This window comes from Diadema antillarum, unplaced genomic scaffold (genome assembly GCF_040938485.1).
Source record: "Diadema antillarum isolate AM-2024a unplaced genomic scaffold, OU_Dant_1.0 seq00000271_RagTag, whole genome shotgun sequence".
In the NCBI taxonomy this organism is placed as follows: Eukaryota; Metazoa; Echinodermata; class Echinoidea; order Diadematoida; family Diadematidae; genus Diadema; species Diadema antillarum.
In genome coordinates, this window is record NW_027271306.1 from 393049 (window position 1) to 414464 (window position 21416).

The 21416-nt window shown below is 36.7% G+C and overlaps 2 protein-coding genes across 6 annotated transcripts in view; both read right to left on the reverse strand.

The window, feature by feature from the left end:
* Nucleotides 1–10496, reverse strand: part of LOC139729940 (uncharacterized) — a 28632-nt gene extending 18136 nt beyond the window's left edge. The window contains exons 1-5 of the mRNA XM_071640860.1: nt 9998–10496; nt 7160–7533; nt 6742–6780; nt 5966–5973; nt 5286–5652 (exon numbers count right to left, since the gene is read on the reverse strand). Coding sequence (XP_071496961.1) covers nt 5286–5652; nt 5966–5973; nt 6742–6780; nt 7160–7451 — 706 coding nt within the window. The 5' untranslated portion in view covers nt 7452–7533; nt 9998–10496. The remainder of the gene's footprint in view (nt 1–5285; nt 5653–5965; nt 5974–6741; nt 6781–7159; nt 7534–9997) is intronic.
* A 1271-nt stretch (nt 10497–11767) lies between these two features.
* Nucleotides 11768–19294, reverse strand: LOC139729929 (carbohydrate sulfotransferase 1-like). 5 transcript variants are annotated; one of them, XM_071640849.1, is made up of 4 exons: nt 19130–19294; nt 18130–18169; nt 14849–15028; nt 11768–13897 (listed from the first exon to the last, which is right to left on the reverse strand). In XM_071640849.1, the coding sequence occupies exons 3-4, from the start codon at nt 14940–14942 to the stop codon at nt 12627–12629; spliced, it is 1365 nt and encodes a 454-aa protein (XP_071496950.1). In that variant the 5' UTR covers nt 14943–15028; nt 18130–18169; nt 19130–19294; the 3' UTR covers nt 11768–12626. The 5 variants fall into 5 exon arrangements, with proteins under 5 accessions (XP_071496950.1, XP_071496948.1, XP_071496949.1 ...); XM_071640847.1 differs by having other exon boundaries at nt 19106–19294; XM_071640848.1 differs by lacking the exon at nt 18130–18169.
* Nucleotides 19295–21416: the final 2122 nt, after the last annotated feature.

The following is a 21416-nucleotide window of genomic DNA, read 5'->3' on the forward strand; positions in this document are numbered from 1 at the left end:
TTGATTGTATGTTGAACTTTGTTTTATTCAATTACAGGTTGAACCTTGCTGATCCATGCTGATGCATGGTGTTAGCTTGGTCTCATACTGGGCCAAAGGGACCTGTGTTTGATTGATTATTTATCATCGAGTTCACTATGCATCAAGTTCAATAATGGTCTTCAGGATGAGTGATCCAGGTCAACATCGAGAGATTGGTGAGCCATATAGGATGCCAGAGCTGGAGATGGAAGATGTTCAGGATGTCAATCCTGGTTCCTCGTTGAGTCAGTGTGGAAGCCATGCCAGTTCTTCTGAGAGTGATGGCCAGAAGGGCATACTATTTGGCAGCTGAAGCAGCTGCTATAGAAACGCATCAAAAACTAGAGCTCGAGGAGTTTCGACTTATGCAGCGTAAGATGAGATTAGCTATGAAAACCAAGCTGCAGGTTGCTGAAGCAGAGGAGCAGATATACCTTGACTACGAGAACAAGAAGTTGGGAGTCGGCTTTCCTGTGAAAGCAGAGGATGAAACCTTGCTGTACCCAACTGAATGCGCCAACCAACCAGTACACACGAGTACACCGATTTCCCTGACAAGAGAAGTAGCAAAAAAGTTATTTTTAAATTTTCTTTGACTTTTAGCAGATATAGTCCTAAAGCCAATAAGATCATCAGCATCATGTAGTATCCCTGAACCAGGTTTGATGAAAGCCCATCAATTTTTCCGTAGATAATCCGCACAGACCGGGAGACAGACAGGCAACCTGAAAACATATGCCTCCGGCACCATTCAGGGCGGAGGCATAATAATGAGACTCCTATATCATATGTCATGTATGTTTAAACCATATACAATTTGAGACGGGTCACATTGAATCCCTCCCCCCCCCCCCCCCCATTAGAATTGCTTAACACCACGACTCTAGAAACATCTTTCCATTTTAATCCAGAAAGTAATCACCTCCCTGTTTTTAGCCGAGGGTGAGCATGAAGCCACTCCATGAAATGAAGGTTAGCATTTTTTTTTTTTGCAAAATATATGTGAAAATTTCTCATTTCATAGATAACGATAACTATTTATTCTGTCTTCTAAACTGTTGTCAGGTTATTCCCTTTCTTAGAATGCACTGGCCTTGAATATTTACAAGAATACTCTAAAGAAATATATAATAGAAAAATACAAGAGAACGAACTTGCAAATTACAAATTTAAACACAACCTAAAGAGAACTTGACTTCTATTCACTTTTATCTCTTTTTTTTTTTGGGGGGGGGGGGGGAGGGGGGATTATGGATGAAAATATGAATCTGCTAATGGATATGAAATACTGAAATTATGCTTTCCATTATAATCATTTCATACTAGATGGGGTTAGCTTGTATTGTTCACATTTTAGATATTTCTTCACCATCGATAGCCTCAGTGCTTCAACAACACATGCACACTTTGAATTGATTGTTTAAGTAGTGAACAAAAAAAAAATAAGTCGCCTGCTGTTTTATGTAGTAGACAGCCACACAATGTATGTCAATTTTGGGCAATCTCTGGCAATGCAATGTCATAAGTGGAGTAGCTTTGTGACACTTGACAAAAGCATGATTTTCTCACAAACCCTTTATGTATATAAGGATTGAAAAATAGAGTTTGTTCCAAAACCTGAGAAAACTCAACATATCATATCTACTTTTTTTTTTGCATATAAAAGAACACTGGACTTCACTCTTTAAGAAGGCAGAAACTATTATCATTGCCCTTACATACGTCAATGACTTGTTGAGGAAATGTGCATGTTTTTCCTAAAAGAAAAAAATGTGAAATTCTCTTTAGGTTTTCCTTGAATTGTTCTACGCATGTGACATCATAAACTCTTCTCACTCTGCTGCGACTGCACAAATGATTTAAAAATTATTAACTTTTGAACTGAATGTCCACTTTTCACTTTTTTTACTGATGTGTTCTAATAGTATAAGCCAGTTCGGGGTACCAGTGTGAGCATGTGCTGAAAAAGGTTATTTGTACCGAGAGACAGGTTGTTTTTTTAATTTCACTGAGATAAGCATCTGTAATGCTAGGATTATTCATGAATCCTTATAAATGGTGCCTGCCAGTACATCCACTTGACAGCAAGCCTGGTATTTGGCAATGTTAACACACACAAAAAGTTTGTTAACATATTCAAAACAGCACTTAATAAGATAGATGATTCCCTAAGTGTTGATTGACGAACCATACTGGTCACTTCATCTACACTGGTTAGGTTCATTCTTTGTTTGAATATGAGTTCCATAAATGGCTATGGTGGGCAAGCTGCTGCATTATGTCACTTTGAATTGAATGAAGTGCCTAACCAACTGAGAAAAATGAAAGGTCAGTTGTACCTATGTGCACATGAGCTATCTCCGGACTGGCTTATTGCTGCGCATTCACTCAATCCACATGTAGGTCTATATGAAGGTGGACTTGCCCTCTAACTCTGATTATAATTTTAAGCTTTGTATAAAGTGCTGATATATTTGTGTAAGGTTTGGTGAAAATTAAGTGTTGAAATGATTGGAAGAGTTGTGAGACTGTAACATCAAGTTTTGAGGTATTTCTCATGCATGATCATAAATCTCTGTAAAATATTGATGGTAATAGTAATAATGATAATAATGATGATAATAATAATAGTAATAGTAATAATAATGATGATAATAGTAATAATAATATATTTTGCTTCTGATCATTATGCTTGTGATGGTGCCAATACCAATACCTGCTTTATGAATGTGAAAAATCAACTGCTCTTTACAATATTTTGAATGTTGGGGCTAAACTGCATACATTGTGTAATTATATTTATGGTCTACTGAGTACAATGTGCTTCTTGTTTCCATCGCTTGAAAAAAAAACAATATATCAAAAAAAAAATGTTTTTAAACTTGTCTCACAAGACATATTCCTTCCTCTTTATGTCCAGTTTGTCATACCACTGATTGGTTAACCTTATTTTCCCTTTCTGAGGTAACATTTTCTGTGGAATTGTTAATGTTAATTTGATGCAATGAAAAGTGTTTTCAGATGTGCTATTCTGCCCAAGATTTATAACTGGGACATATCTTTAGCTGTGTGCATAAAAAAGTAACCAAATTTAGATGTGCATTCTTCATTTTTGATTCTTTTTTTTTTCACCTTTCTTATCGTTGGTGTAATTGTATATGGAAAACAAAATGTGAAGTATACTAATTGTATAATGAGGCACATTCGCAAGCTCTCAAGCTTGGAATTGGATGGAATATGTCAGTACAAGTAGTGAGTTTCAAATATATATGACAGAACTTTGCCATACCCTTCATTGTTTTGGCAATAACTTGTGTACGAGAAATCAGAGTTGACATATCGCTGTTAATGTCTAAGAGCGTCATAAAGGTGCTTTTGATTACCTTAAGATGTACCGGTAAATTCAAGGTACATATCTATGATCCATTCTAGAAGTAGAAGGACAATGTGAAAGATGTTTGTCACATAGTTCACTATTACTCTGCACAAGCTTCAGGGATTTTTTAAATAAAAAGAATTAGTGCTTTTTGTCAATGTGGTAACTTCCTTTAAAAGAAGAAAAAGTAATAATTTGATGGAAAGAACGAATATTTTTTTTTCTTATTCAATGTACTGACCAAATTTCATACATTTTTGATTTACATTGCCCTTTTTATGACAAAATATGCATCTCGTATTAGAATTTGTAGAAATACAATGTATATTTGATGTTCACTTTAAAGTAAACCATGAAAAAGAAAATCGCTGTTAACTTGTCCCTCTTCCATGAAACATATATTAAAATGTTAACAATTTATATGTAAGTATGCACTGTATTCATCATGTTTATGCTCTATTTGTTGTTGAATTGAAGTCTCTGACTTCAGTTTTCGAAAGAATGTGGATTTAATTGACTGAGAAACTGTGTGTAAATCTATGCATGCTATTTTGCGTCATGTCTGGAGTGTTACCTTAGGTAATTGTTTGTGAAGTCAGTGAAGGCATCCAGTAGACCTTAGGTAATTGTTTGTGAAGTTAGTGAAGGCATCCAGTATATAATTATTTTGGTTTTAACGAAAAGGTTATAATTTTCACCATATGGGGTGCAGAAAGGTAACCCTATATAGAGACGTGTGCAAATTGTATTGCATCCTATATTGCGGTGACTTTATCACCCCATAGGGTGCAAAATTACAACAATAACAATATGAACCATAATGGGTGCAGGTATGAGGTGCAGAAGAGGAACCCTGTATAGAGGTCTATATTTGCACCTTTTTGGGTGTTGAATATAGGGTGCTAAATAAGAACCCCCAAAAATAGAACCCTAAATGGAGCCGCTGGTGTTACAACGATATGAACCAGAAAGGGTGCAAATTTGCACCTGAATTTTTGTTCACCCTATGGGGTGCAGAAAGGAAACCCAATGGAGGGGTGCAAATATGCACCCCAAAAATAGAACCCTAAATGGAGCCGCTGGTGTTACAACGATATGAACCCCATTGGGTGCAGAAAGGGAACCCAATGGAGGGGTGCAAATATGCACCATATATGGTGTTAAATATAGGGTGCTAAATAAGCACCCCCAAAAATAGAACCCTAAATGGAGCCGCTGGTGTTACAACGATATGCACCCTCTAGGGTGCAAATTAGAACCGTAATTTCTCTGTGTGTACACTAATCAACTATAATGATAACATGTACCAAATTTCAAATCAAATATTCAAAAACTATTCTAGAAATTAACAATATTTCGATATACTTTTTACTAAAAAAAGGTGTTTTGCACGTAAAAAAAACTATACCAATCCCACCTCTCAAAGAATTGAAGGAGACAGCCAGATCAGATAGTAGCTTGTAACATTTCCACTAAAAGAGAGAAAACAATAAACTATACCAATCGCACACGCAAAGCTTCGAATCCACTGCTCAAAAAATTGAGGGAGTCAGCCAAGTCAGCTAATAATTTGTAACACTTTCACCAAAACGGAGATAACAAGATAAGAAAAATGCTGCCATTTTGCTTCTTTTTGCGTTCATGGGCATGCCTGAGCTAGAGACAAGTTGTTCTTTTTATTATACAATTCGATCATCGAAAAAAACCTAGAATGCAACAATAAAGAAGGAATTGAGTATCAATATTATGACGTTTATCCTTTATCCACATCAAATGATATGTTCGTTGTCTATCCGAGATATACAGGTATTCGCAGACGATATTCGTTAACGCACTCTTCCGTCGTCGCGGACGGTAGCGAAGACAGAGGATGAGAAAAGTCACCTGCCTTGCATCAACTCCTCGTCTCTCACGGCCTGGTTGACGAGTACAGACTTGCCCATGCCACTCATACCTCGGACCACAAGCCATCGAGTCTCTTTGGTATTGGAGGAAGAGGGTGATAACGCCGACGAGACCCTGGATGATGATGAGGAGGAGGAGGAGGAAGAGGAGGAGGAGGAGGAGAGTGATCGAAGCTTCTTCCGGAGCTCGGTGAGCTCAGTGGGTCGCTCCGTGAGGCAGCCAGGGAGGGACGGGACATTGCCCTGGGTGAGAACGAAGTCCACTGACCATCGGGGTTGAGATGGATTGGCAGTAGATTGTTGGTGTGTGTACAGACAGAAAAAGAGGGGTGAATGAAACAGGTTATTGCACTTTCAAAAATAATGGGGAGGTCAACGTCAAATACTGCGACAATAGCAAGAACAACCGACAGAGTCGTCAAAACACAGCATGTAGAAATATAGAATAACGGCCCGTTTATGAGGCCGATATCGCTTGGAAAGAGAAAACTTCGATTTTCCTGTGACTGTAAAATGTAAAAGAGATTAGTAAGATATTATTAAATCCATACACATAGCTGTCTTCCATCAATGGTATCACTATCATTGAGTGCAGCACCACACGCTGGTTTCCTCTGGCGCCGTTAAACTGACCGGTATATTTTGTAAATTAAGAGATTTGTACCTTTCTAACTGCAGAATCAGCGTAACCATTTCCATTCTAAAGCTTACATCTACGATAAGTGTTACAACCGAAACGATAAAGCGTTTATAGTAAGCGACAATTCAGTTTAATCGTAATAATAATGTTTAAAACACGAGCACCTAACAGTAAAACCTGGCAGGTTCTGTCATCATGGAGATCCGAATCGCTGTATGATCAGTATGGCGATGACAGTGTTCAACTCCGTGAAATAGGTACGTTGTATTAACAGCTAGCTCAAGGTTCCACGACCAATAACTATCCTTGATTTGTAGAATAATGTTGCCCAAAATATCGTATGACAGACATATGAACGACTTATCCCGCTTTCAAAGAAGTGCCTTTAGAACAAGCCACATTTTCACTTTATCTTTCTTCGCCGAACCCATATATAAAAGTAGACACAAGCATTACAACGGCAGACACTTAAGACTTGCTTGCTCTTTGCTACTACTCTATAGCAATACAGTGTACTCTGTGTATGAGCTGAATTGAACTTTATCCATTTTCAACACTTTCTGTTAAAGGTAACCGACTTGGACACGAGCTGGAAACTCCTGCTAGTGGGCCTATATGTATGATTATTAAATGCGGTTAAGTGGATATACCTGTTGACGTATCAAGAGTATAGCGAAAAATAAACATAAATAACGAATGTTTACATGATATACCTCAACAGGTAGTGTAATAGGAATAAGCTTCATGTGTAACATGAAACTTTCACGTATTTTCAAGAATCACTGGCTACGTGTACTCACGATTAAGCTCGCCCGATGTTGATACTCTAGCACCCGTTTCTGAGGAGTAAAAGAGATGATAAAATGGGATGTTAAGTAGTACCTGGGCCCCGTTTTATCAAAAGATAAAATCGATTTTAAATTTCCTTACCACACAGGCTTTCATAGACTTACAGTTGAAATCAGCTACATAGGACTTATCAATTTGAACTTTTCATAAAACAGGGCCCTGGTGTACAACATGTTGCAGATATTCTATCTAATTGCGATTGATATTGGTAACAAAATCACCTCGGCTATATCAAAATTTGAAAGGAGAAATAGTCACAGGGTTTATTTAGAAATATGAAGTGCCTATGAAAGTTGCCTCTGAAAGGTGCATCTGATAGGCAGGTGTTTTACACTGTCATATCGAATTTGACACAGACTCGAAACTTACCTGTCCGTAACCAATCAGCCGCTGCCTTGTTGCCGATCTTCAGCAACGATTGGACGAGATGCTGTGACGTCACGCTGCAGCCCCCCTCTTTCATCCAATCAACAAGCATGTGATAATGGCATTCTGGGAAAACGCCATCGCGAGCGCGTTCAATGTTTTGTAGTCGGACCTCTTCTATGCCCAGTCTCAAACCAAGGGGATGGTAGTCCGCGGGATAAAGATACTCGGTGAGATTGTGCAGCAGAAGGTGCGACAGATGGTTGCCATGGTTACCGGTCGCGGTTGACATCATCGATGAAAAAGAAAAGCACCACACAGAACGATCGCTCAGATGTCACAGACCGCAGTCAGCAACGAATTCAAGTCAGCGCAGCCTGCGCGAAGGAAATAATGTTAATGACAGAGTACAAAAATTGGCAGCATTTACTATATCTTCATCTGGCTACAGAACTAGAAATATAGTATACATTAATTTATAAATAGATGGATAGATAGATAGATAGATAGACTGAGATAGATAAAAAATAGATAGGTAAATAGATATATGGATTGATTGATGGATGGAGAGATGGATGGATGAAGAGACAGACAAAGAGAGGGGAGAAAAAATAACCAAGACAGAGATAGCCAGAAAGAAATGAGGTGATAGTACAATTTCATGATATTGTGCCAAATAGACTAGAATTGAATGAATAATGTTGAAATGCAAGTCGAAGAAGGTACCATATTACATATTTCGCTTGAATAAGCAGCATTTCAGACAAAGGAAGTCTAAAATAAAGATTCCTTTCATTGTATGGAATGTAGGGGCTTGTAAAAGAGATAGTGTCAGGTCAAGGCGATAAACCATCCATTTAAAGTGACAAAAATTCGAAAATTATCTGCTAACATCAAATATCTCAATGTAACAGAGAACTAAGAATCACTCTATCACCAAAGTAAAGCTAAAACTCAGCGACATATTCTCCCGACGACACCTAATGGACTAAAAATACAATACATGCAAACTACACTTATTTTGGTTCATAATAATATTCATATCAGCGGTAAAATTTCAGATTTAATTGAAAGGAAAGATAGATCGCTTCTGTGGAAGAAAGAAGTTAATCTATCTTGAGATGACGTCGAAAATTTTTCCAGGGAAGGACCCTCCTCGACTTGCATTTCAAGATTACTAATATTGCTGATTTTACTATAACTCTACTAGTAATTAGTGCGCATGATTTGTATTTGCATTACGTGAATGTCTTATGCACATTGTCTCATATAGGGTAGCATGTTTAGCCATGGAACCTATTTCTGCCAGAATAGATTGTAAAATATAAGATGTCATACAAAGCGATCAGAGTGTATTAGGGATTAGTTACTGTTTTCTTTTCTGCTGTATATCTCATTCCCTCCCTTTTCCTTTCTTTATCATTTCTGTTTCTTTCTGAGACAGTCACTATCGTACCCTTGTACGGTAGAACCAAAAGATGGATACGACAGTAAGGTGCCTTTTGACAACATTAGTGTTAGCGGTATAGTAGGCCTATATACTTGTAGTCGTATGCTATGAAGTGAGTGTAACATTTGAAGTAGCAGTACTAATATTGCTATCAATTGACGACGATCCTATATAATCTTACTTTAGGAAAAGTAATGACAAATGTGATGTTTCATCAGAAGGACCGACAGAGTAGTCAACTATTAGCTGTGGTGATGTGCTAGAGCGACATCTTCCCGTGCACACTTCTACAGGCTACAGCATAACAAACTGAGTTTTATTGCGAAATGAGCTAAGCGCCATTTTTTAACATTTCAAAATAAGTCCATTATCAGATAGAGCAAAATTAAACGTTTCCAGTCATACCTCACTTGTGACATAGCAAGGAATATTATAGAAGTTATGATTAAAAATATCCTGTATTTTCTTATTAATATTCTCTTTGTTTTTCAGCAGCTTCAGTCACAAATATCTCAACTTAACAAGAATGGACTTAGCTCGTTTTGCGATAAAATTTTTCAACTGTACAAACTCAATATCAGGCACCCTGCAACTGTCTTGCTTCAATATACAAACTTTCCTTAGCTATATACGCATAAACAAGATGCAGGAGGGTTTTGCAAAACTCTGCACTTTACGAGCATAGCTGTGCACTATCACCATTAAGGCCATCAGTGTATAATCTATGCATGCTTTATTCTTTTGTGCTGCTTCCGTGAGCACCAAAACAAGCATTCTTATGTGAAGCTTATAGTGTTATCATCCTCGTTCATTGTGATTTGTTATGAATTTTGAAAACATTCTTATCCCTCATCCCTAATCCTGCTAGGAGCTACGGTCACTTAAAAAATGTCAATAGGAGATCAATCATCATTGGGACTAATCAAGTGTTTCCATTCTGTGCCATTCACGTGTTTTCCTCTTATTCTAATAAATAGGCCTTCTCCATAACCAGTGCATTTACATGAAATTTGATCGTGCAATATTATACATGTTTCCCCCGCTCGTCACTTTCTCCATCTACCTACATAGGTGAATCACGAGGAGGTAGATATTACCAAACTTAGATAGAGTGCATGTGGTTTATCATTTCTTCTACTTTGGCAAACAAGCAATATCTATTTAATTAATTTATGCCTTAATCTTCAACGTGTTCGCTGTGCTAAAACTGCTGAACATTTCTTCGATCTCTCTTTCCCCTTCTCTTTGTGTTTTTGTAAGTGAGCATATTTTTGCGTAAGTAGGCCCTATGTACAAAAACTATAGAACGCCACACTATGGTACAGTGGTACTGCCTTCTCTTATAGTGTACTGCAGTGTAGGTAAATAATAATGGGAAGGAAAGAGCTTACAGATATCCTCAGGAAATGGCCGGACGGCAAGCAGGTAGCCATGCTCCAGTTATGGAAAGGTTCTGCTTTCATGCCGGAACACAGGCGCAGCGGGCGCAAGGTAACCACCGCACACAGTATGCACGCAAAAATCGTATTCGCTAGAAGATTATGAACTATGCGGAAGGAGATATTTGACATGCCTTCTTCCTCCGCCTTCCATCAATGTGCTCATAATCATAGGCGGCTGGACGTCAGTGAAGCGAAGCAAAGCGAAGCGTGCAATATGATATTCCGGAGACAGTGCTTCCGAAATGAAATTCTCTTTCAGTGAAGGGTTTAACACGCATGTAAAGCTGCACTGCATTCCTCCGTGTTTATGAAATTATACAGAGTGTGTATAGGACACACCGCAATCATGGCGAGTGGCGCTTCACAGCAATAACACGTAGCAGGCGGAATGTCCGATTCCGGTCGCTCTTGAAGCTGTATTCCCTACTTAGGAATGACTCATTATCATAATAACATACTCGCCCTTCGGCACCTCGTTATTCTCAAATGTCAAAAATATATATTGAAGTATATGTTGTTATGTGTCAAAAAAATGAGGGGTCAGTGTTTTTGTTTTTTTGTTTTCAGTAAAAACCTGCCACATAGCCATACAGCTGAATGGAATGTTTGCAAAATTGTCTTTAATCCCCGCTCAAGAACGTTATGCTGGCCACCAGATATGATGACGACCATCGTATGCAAATTACGAGACAGTGGTGCGTCATTGCAGTAACTGCACGGGGATTTCCCTTTGATAGTCTCCTTCCTTTATATACATGCTACTGAATGAACACAAACAAGGAGATAACAATTAATAAATGAATGAATGAATAAGCAAATAAATAAATAGATAATACTCTTGGTGAGAATAAAAAATCCCGCATTTTTTGTTGTATTTAGTATTATATCTTAGTGTGATCTACGAATAGTCTTTGTATGCGTAGGCCTACATAGCAGTATCTTCATGTTGGTATATTTATGTATGTATACATGTATGCATGTTAGTGTACATGCTGGTAAAAAAAGTACTATATTTATCTATTCATTTGTATGGCATCAGCATTATGTATTGATTAATTTTGTCAAAAGCCACAAGGTTATGAACAACGAAGATACATTGTAATGTGAGAGGTGATTAACTAATAATAAATTAATCAATAATTTTTAGTCGGCTAATATTAATTCCTTATACATGTATAAGTTTTATGTTCACACAGAAGACAATGGGAGAAGTTGGCCAGTCTGATACATAATATGCTTTGAAAACAACATTTAAGTAAATGGTTACAACCAAATAATTAAGGTGTATCAAAATTCAATTGCACTTTGTTTTTAATGCAAAACAATGAAGTCGACAATGAAAAATCGTTCCAATCATTTTTAATAAACCTGTATTAGTTTCATTTAGAAAATGAATTTCAATTACTGATAATTATGACTGCAAGGTAAAGCCCTTATTGCTGAATGTCATGATAAAACGAGACGAGAAATAGAAACAAAATTGTTCAAAATTGGATAAATCATACATACTACGATATATTCCGAAGTAAATAATGCTATATCATATCATATCATATGATATTATATTATATTATATTATATTATATTATATTATATTACATGTATATTAACACACACACACACACACACACACATATATATATATATATATATATATTTTTATATATTTAAATATGTATATATATCATATACATACATAAGAGAGGGAGTGGACTGGAAAAAAAGAAACTCATTGTTGTGTTTTTATCTCCTTGGCGACTTTTCAAAGAATTATCAAGAAAAGTAAAGTTTTTTTAATCACTATCCTCATACGTGATATTTTTGCTTAAAAACAGCAAACAACAAATGCACATCCATGAGTTGAAATGAAATGACAATAATTATTTAGTTTCGTGCTATTGATTATGGTAATGGTTAAATATCAGACCACTTCAAAGTGTCTGACTTGAAAATTTGCGTGTATAGGAATATTGTGATTTTTTTTTGGCAAAAGTCCTCAAATTATGTTACTTCACACAAGGTTAAAAAGCGATGAAGATTTCTCTCCAAAGCTTTAATTAACATAATATCCTCGGAAGTCACTAAAAAGCTAACCCTTGCACTATAAAGGAACTCAGAGAAAAACCTAATCGATAATTCCCTGATATAATCATAATAATGCTATTAATACAAATTATGATTATGTATTACGAAATGCGTATGTGTATACGTATTACTCCAATATTATATTCGTTATTTACATGGCAATGTTTGCACCTAAGTTCAGTGTATGGCACGGCACTATGAATTCATTTTGAATCGGAGATGTGACTGAATACATAAGACAGAAAGACCTGCATAAGCTTAGATTGCTCTCTGTTGTCTTTTTCTGGTAGTTCAACTACGCTAAGTATCACCACCCTATACTGGTGCAAGTGCTATAGACATACAGCATAGCCCGTCTGCCATAATGTTATCTGTTATTATACATATTTAGATTATTATGTTGTTGTCATAGTCCAAGTTTTTCTGTTTATTTGTTACAAGGAACGTGGGTATAGATACAATCTTGGATATAGATACAATCTTTCGAAAAATATCATTGCATTATATCGTATGACAGTTTCTCGAGTAAATGCTGGCACCTTGATTCTATATTCTTCCTTGTCTGAGCGGGTAGTGTCCTCTGCCAGGCACTTAAAACCTCTGTAGAATTTCTCGTTCGTGAGAACGGATCGTTTTCCCTTTCAGCAGTGCGTGTGTTCCTGTCGATCCACATGACAACGTCCGCATGCAGAGGCAGTCCGAGCTTCCGGTAGATGCGTCTAGCTTCGTCTACTGGGTTACTGGCGACATCCTCAAAGCGAACCATGACGTATTTGCCACGCAACCATGAGGGCGGGCTGTCGTTGTACCTGATATTTCGCTCCATGTGTTGACACAGATCCAGAATCTCGTCCGCGCCTCTCCCTCTGCGCCGGATGAGATCGGAGTTGACTTCGGCGAGCCTCCGTCGCGAGTCCATGACGGCACGGGGATCGCGTAAGAGATGAAGGATCTTCACATTTAGGCCTGGATCTTCCAAGAAGGGTCGCAGCTCCTCGATATCCATGACTCTGATGGTCTTCAGGACAGTGACGGGATGATCAGCACAAAACAGGGAAAGAGCTCGCCCCGCTCTCTCTCCAAGAGGCTTACCTAAGAACTGACAGTGTGCGCTCGGAACACTCGTGCCGTTAACATATTTGCAGGGGTCTATTTTATGTTTATTCAAGATGGACAACCATTCGCCGGGGGCTGGGTATGTGGTGGAGTAGTTGCATCTCAGCGTGTGATTCCAGATGCTGAATGAGAGCTCTGTGATTGGTATTGATTTCGGCAGGCGATGGGCGAGAGCGTCAAATGTTATACGATGCAAGGGCTCAAACATATAAAAAATATTTGGATTTGAATTGAACAACTCCCCAACGAAAGAGGACCCCGATCTCTTTGTTGTTACTATGACAATCTGAAGTCGTTGGAAAGGCATATTGCGGTCATCATCCACTTTCTTCAAGGGGTGCTGTTTCTTTGTCACTGGAACATTGGCGGCAAGGTCTCTTTCGTTATCTCGTATCATGTCGCTTTCGTCACGTTGAGTAACATCCCCGGGGTTGTCGGGTTTACCTTCAAAATGCAATGCATGACGATTTTTCGGTTGTTCTGTTGTTGGGGAAAGCTGCTCGTTTGTAATGGATGCATTATTCGGAATGTTCGACCAGATGGGCTCGTCGGATTGTGGGATTGCTGGAACAGTGACAATGACAGATCTGGCCATTCCCATTTGATGAGAGGACACTACATAACTCTTGATGAGTTCATGGTTGCCTGCTAGATTAAACAGGAAGTAAAGGAGAAGAGTGAATGGTATACGATGGACAGTCTTTTGAATAGCGCGCTTTCAATATGACACAAATTAATGCGTTTTACATACGGAAATTGCCGCGATTACCAACTATAAAAGAACATCTAATAACTTCGTAGGATTTTTGTTGTCAATTCATCCTTCAGGATGGTGACGAGTGGGGTTTCGTTTGAACCATATTTCATTTTCTGGATCAACGGACCTTTGGAATAACGAACAGCCCCAATGTATCTGAGCACACAAACACAACGTTTGGATGTATAGGCTAGGATTGTGTTTTATCTGTAGATAAAACACATTCATATATTATACATTAAAACGTTGAGCTTGTGCTACACTGCTCATTTTGTTACACAAGAGAGATAACGTTATGGGCAAATTCGTACTGGTTAAGCAATTACACTACTACTACGAACGTCTTTACAACTTCTTCTGTCATTATAACTTTAAAACAGTCGAAAATGATAACGAAGTATATCATTACCATAAAAAAGTAAGAATTCTAGTTTTAGTATGATTTTCGTCGAGTTCGTCGTTTCTTCCAACATAAACGGTTTACAGTCTTTTCAAAACGGAAATTATGAATTTCATTGCAGCCTGTATCAATACAGAGGTAGTTTACATGTCTCAATATTAAACAGCTCCACGACACACACACACACACAAATAAACAAGCAAACAACAAACAAACAAAAACTGAGTTTTCTCCGATGCTTATGCCAGCTTGTGTACATCAAAACACTTATTAATCAAAACACTTATTAATTGATGTACAGAATAGAGGACATCGCTTGTCTTTCCTGCTTTAAGTTTCTGGTCTCTGTAAGAAAGAAAACTGTGTAGGCTGCTGGTATGTGTAGTAGAAAAAGATGAAGAGACGTATAATTCATCAATAGAAAAATTCATAGGAAACTCACGCAATATGGATCTGGCTGCAAAGAACATGGAACACATGGTGACGGTCATAAGCAGAAAGAGGCACTTGGCCAGCCGCTCCCCGTGGCTATTCATCTTCACACCGCACGTCCCCTCTCACACGTTCCGTATAAAGTCGCTCAAATCATAATCAACATCATGTGCACAACGTTTTGTGTTGCCTAAGTTTATAAGAGTTGGACAAGGGAAAGACAAAACATAATAGTCAATCCTGATTAATAAGTATAAAGCTCATGAAATATTATGATATGATGAAAAGATATTATTTTGTATATCAAATTTATATGTATATATATATATATATATATATGCTATCAAATCTGAAGAAAGGCATCAATGTCGAATACTTACTCAGAAAAAAAACGCCTTGCCCTCCTTTGTTATTACATCAACATATTTTCATTTTTCTAGCAGAATGGAAGGGCACTTGTCTTATCTCTTTCAGAAAACAGGGGGAATCATATCTCCGTCAACCTTTGCAAGTGTCAAGAGGAAAGAATATGTGTACTTTTCACATTTTTAAAAAAATTATCTTTATATTTAGTCGTACTATACAGCCATGGAGTTGTCCATTCGTGAATTGTTGTCTTCTCATCCAGTGATGGCGGCACCGAAACTTGAAAGAAAAAAAATCATATCTTTTAAACTGATTGTCCGATTGGCCTCAAACTTCACTGATGTGTTTCTACAAAATATTCATACATTTACCAAATTCATTTTATATACAATAATGACATTATTCCACGTTTTCATCGAAGAATGATCTGTTTGTAATGAAGAAATTTGCAACTCAAAATAATCATAAGAAGATGAAGATCGTCACCTCTCAACTGTCATATTGCTTTGTAAGAAAATATTACCTCCAAAACGTGTATATATATATATATATATATATATATATATATGTATTTACGTAATGTGTTTGTGTGAATTGTTGTTGGTAATTTGACTGCCTTGAGAAAACACCATCGTGAAATTGGAAAATTTCCATCATGTTGTGCGATACTATATGACCGATTATGATGCACTAGTTCCACCCATTCTGCTTGTCTGATGCCATTCTTTCAAAGCTGGCTTGGACATGGAGTGCAATGAGACTTTAAAGAAAAAAAAAATCCGGACCAGTAAAAAGTTAGTCTGAAAAGAATGAGTATGAAAATGTTCTAAGAAAAATATAGAAAAAATAATTGATCAAAATTACATGAAAATAAAAGAAGTTATGAATCTGTGATTTTTACGCTAATTTTTACGAATTGGTTCTTGATCAGTCGATATGAATATTGAAACAGTGAATTGATGACGTCAGCCCCTCACAACTTGCCATGTATACAGTGTTTACAGAAATGTTGAAATTTCCTTTTGTTTTTGTTCAAACGCAATTATGCCCCAGTCTCAAATGCTGATACATCTGATTGACCATTATTTCAAATTTATTCAATAATAAAAAACATTACATTTTACACTTTGATAACAGAAAAATTCAATTTTCGGCCTTTTTTTTTTGGGGGGGGGATAAACGCTAAATGGAAAATTGTGAGATGATTACATCATCAGCTCACTCATTTACATATTCATATACCAACCGTTCGAGAACTGTTTCGCACAAAAAAAAAAATAGCCCACCTTTGAAATGTCATAATTTCCTTATTTTTAATCCGATTTTGACTAAATATTCACCGTTGTGCTTGTCATATTTTACTCTTTCTTTTCAAACTAACTTTTATTTGGACCGGAATACCCCTTTTAAGAGACTTAAGAAATACACGACATTTTATTATTTTTTTTTTTTTTGGTACTGTATACTGAGTAATGCACATTCAAGGTATAGCTGATTTGTAAGGAGTGTTGGATGGGTGAACTATGATATTTGAAGAAAGCAATCAAAACGCAGAGTTAGGAGTGTGGCGTTTATTGACTCAATTACACAAACGCAAACACGTCGACCTTAGATTGGGGTAAGTTATGGCAATTGTGAGAGGTTGTTTGAAGATTGATTGATGAACGTTCCGTATATCATTAAAAGACCTGTTCCCCTGACATGTTATAAAGTTCAGAGAACAATGATTGTCGACATAAGGGCATGTAGAGAGGAAATAACATTGTGTTTGCGTGTATACTTCTGAATTCCTTGATAACAAAAGATAACATGTTCTAGTGACTCACTGTCGCATTATGGCTTGACTATGGTGATTTTTGTGGTAGCAGCTTTTTCAGTCATATAACCAATACAAGAAAAGCAATACAGACACGAAACACTTTGCTTTCAGAAGACTTAAAAGTATCCTATAGTATTACTAGTATGTTAGTTTTTGTGTTTCTATAAAACGCTTTAATAACTCCCTTTTATCCACCAAGCAGATGTTTCCCACACTTTTGAAATTTTCTTCACTTTTCAATGCGTTCGACACGATTGAGCAAATTTATTTTGATCTATAAATTATGACACTGTGAAATATGTGGGGGGAGCTTTAGAGTGGTTTCGAGATTCAAACAGAAAACTATTTGTGACCATAAATCGCCGTAATTCTCAATTGAAATTAATTCCATGTGGCGTCCCACAGGGCTCTACTATTGTATTTTCAATGATCACCTTCCTTACTCTCTGCGGACTTTTTTTTCTTTACATGCATTGCAAATGACTTCAATCTGTACTTCACACAGTAATCCTATAACTTTAATGCTCTCATTGACGCATTAAAGAATTTCAACTTTTGATGTCTTGAACATTAATAATCACTCAATATAGATAAGACCCACTGTATATGCTTTTAGTAACAGTCTATATAATGCCTTATCACGTCAAGATTTATGATATCGAATTAAATCAAGTTGATTGTACAACATTTTTAAAACTTCTCATTGATAGTGATTTATGCTTGAAATCCCACGTTACTTATCCGTTATTATTCTTTGTAGGAATACTGGTACCCTCGATAAACTCATATATGTTTCTCCTAGCCAAAGCTAGTCTGCTTAATGTTTATTCTACTTTGATAATTCCGTACCTTATACGACATTATTGTCTTGTGAAATGCAACTAGAAACTTGAATAAAAAATAAAAAAACTGCGCCAGAAGAGATACTAACCGCGCAAGATATTTGTCTATAAAATACCAAAAATATATACTTTAAACATAAAATACAGTTGTACTGAAAACAACAAATTTGTTTAGCTATCACGTCAGCATACTAAATGCACCAATTTTGCGCAAAGGAGCTACCCGATGTCCTTACTACTATCCTATGCGCCAAAGTAACGCACCTCTCCTTCCACTTGCTCGAGAAATCTTTGCACCTCCCCCCTGAAAATCAATCAAACAAACAAACAAACAAACAAACAAACAAACAAACAAACAAACAAACAAATAGACAAAAATAGAAACGATAATGCAAATATAGGGTTCAGATACTGGAATTATCTCTCCCTTCAAATAACAAGCTGCTAATTCTTACATTCCTTTCGTTAATCTTGAAATTAAAAGGTTTATCCCGAATGGCTCTCTAAAACTGATATCAAATTAGAAGACACCGAGTAAATTTGCAAGTTCTTCTGCAATATATTGCCGCATATCATTGTCCGATACATGGTTACAGTTCATTATTCCGAATGTTCTTTATTACAAAGGCCTTTTTCACACTCTGGTTGCGCAATCTGGGCCTTGCCGTCGCCCTCTCAGAATTCATCGTGATATTACTAGCTATCATCTGATTATAATGTATGTATAGTTGGCCTATATTCTTTTGTTTGTTTGTTTTTACTCTTTACAAAGTACAATAATTTGTGCGCATATCATTTTCAATGTAACTTGGTATGAGAAATCTGTAATTATATTTGATTGAATATCCGTGTATATATAGGGGGATTTTAATCAGGTATTTACAATATTTTGTGTAGTATTATCTCCAGAAGGAAAATAAAATTAACTGTTAGGCCTTTATATGAAATGCGAACTATATAATTATGTTCATCATCATCATCATCATCATCAAAATAACGGATGTCGAATTTCAAATCTGTCGTAAAATCAGACGTCCTCCGCTCTCTTTCACGTTCAAGTACATACTTTTATATTCTGTAGGTCTAAGATCTATGTCAGATCCAAATCTTGTGAAATCGATACAATTACAACTTTGCCGGCATAAATACGTGGCACAACGTCACAATATGATTATATTGACCGAATCAATCAAAAAACAAAATAATTAACATACATAGATACACATTGACACACACATACCTGTAAACGCAGGATGTCACTTACTTGTAGATGTGTTGGAAGCAGAACTGACGCGAGGCTTGCCTAGAAGAGATCGATTCTTCAGCGTCTATTATTGTGTTGTATGTGGAGTAATATGCGTGTGCAATGATTGTGGGAGAGCGGATTATTGCCCTTGAAAACCTGTCATATTATGTGCGGTGCGCCTAAAACCATCCTTACTTGTTTGCCGAGATCACGTGCCCGCTTCGTCATCCAAATATTGAATGATGCATTATACCAAAGAGGGGATGAAGTTAAGTATTTTCATTCCACCCGCAGAACTTTTAAATAATGTACACAATACGTCGATTTCTTCCGCAGCGTCCTATACATGATGCTGCCACCTTATAGAGCTGAACAGCACAGACGACATCTTTTTTTTTTGCGCTTCTTTTTTTTCCTATTGATAAGAAATGACATGTTTTGGTGGACGGATTGGGCCACCAAAAATATGTGTGAGTATAATAATAATAATAATAATAATAATAATAATAATAATAATAATGATAATAATGATAATAATAATAATAATGATAATGATAATAATTTGCCACTGCTCTAAATGTATATAGACACGTTGTTCTTAAAATGATGTTTTTCTCATTCAGAATAGGAGGAAATAAATCGCGGCTCAAAGCTTGATAACTAGAAGCATTTTAGATTATCGCAGCAATGGTTGCCAGACCCTCGCTTCATGGCCAAACTCTTTATTCTGTGGCCAAATTATCTTTTTTTTCCTCTCACGACCAAAAGTTACCTATCCAATAGTGTCATAAACAACACTGTGTAAGATCATTTCTATACTATAATTATGTTATAATCATTTCATGAATTTGTGGTGTCATGGAAAATAATGCTTATTGAATATGTTAGACTCGGTGAACTTTGTCACAGTGCGTGGCATTTGAAGCCCTCTCATACCTACAGATTTTCACACATATATGGTTTATGATTATTTTGATGTTTTATTCAATTATTTCATTTTGAAATACCTTTCTTTCTTACTTCTTACTTCATAGTAAGTGGTATACATTTGACGAACTTTATCATGTCTGTCAATTTTCGCATGATTATCATAATTATAGTTTATTTCATCATTAATTTGATATTTTATTAAATGATTATGATTTCTTTTTATGCTTATGTCTATTTCATTAATGTTTTTAATTTTTTCGGGCCACCAATAATGGAATCTTATGATTTTCGTTAGAGCTGAGACTTGCACAGGATATAATGTATATATGGTAATTACAATAGCCTTTATAACAACATCGACTGCTACTACGCTTGCTGTCTATAAAGATCCTATATAAGCGCGTATCAACAACATCACCAATAACAACATCGAATACAACCGGCAGTACACTATAGAACACTACTGTACACTATTGTATCGTTCAAATTCAGGAACATAATATATATGGGAGGTCGTTGGGAGACGCGTGAGAGCATCATCTCCTTCAGAATGTTTATGAATCGTGATCAAAATCATGGCATATTGCGTAAGTCTGTGCAGATTTCATAACTTTATTATATTTTACACCACGCCGGAGTAGAAGTCCTTTTCAATATTTCACAAATGCCCTTCGCAGTCAACCTCAGCATGTACATTGTTTTTCATCTTAAGATTCAAGGGTTTTTGAGCCTTTCAACAAGACACAATTTTATTGCCACGAAAAAAACCCATAAAAGACAAAAGACATCCAGTGTGTATATATTGATTCTCGTCATAACAAGCCTTCTGGGGGCATTTTATGAAGCGTTTTGTCAGATTTTTTCATCTGACAAACTGTCATAAGCTAGTGAAATCATCATCATCATCATGGGTTGAGAGCAATTTTGGCCGACAAATTTGTCGGACAAAACGCTTCATGAAATGCCCCCCCCCCCCCCGTGATCTTCAGGACAGAGTGGCAGAGGGATGGGCCACCCCTTTGTAGGATTATAACAACGGTAAATTTTATTGGATCGTATCAAAGTAGCATTCAATCAGACACACAATGTTTCTTCATCGAACGTAGCAGGGCTGCTATATTCCTCTGTAACTTGCATAAAGACCATTAATTGTCATATTTACGGAGGCCAATGAATCAGTATTTGTACGGTCATTTGATTTTCAAAAAATCGATTCCAGCTGGCAATGGTTCTATTGACATAAATAGTACACAGTATCACTTGAACTAATACAATATGTCCCACCGTAATTGAAAATAAAGATTAAAGTTAATGAGGGAAAAATATGCATGCCTGGTACACTATAGCCTGACACAATATTGGAATCTTCCTCACG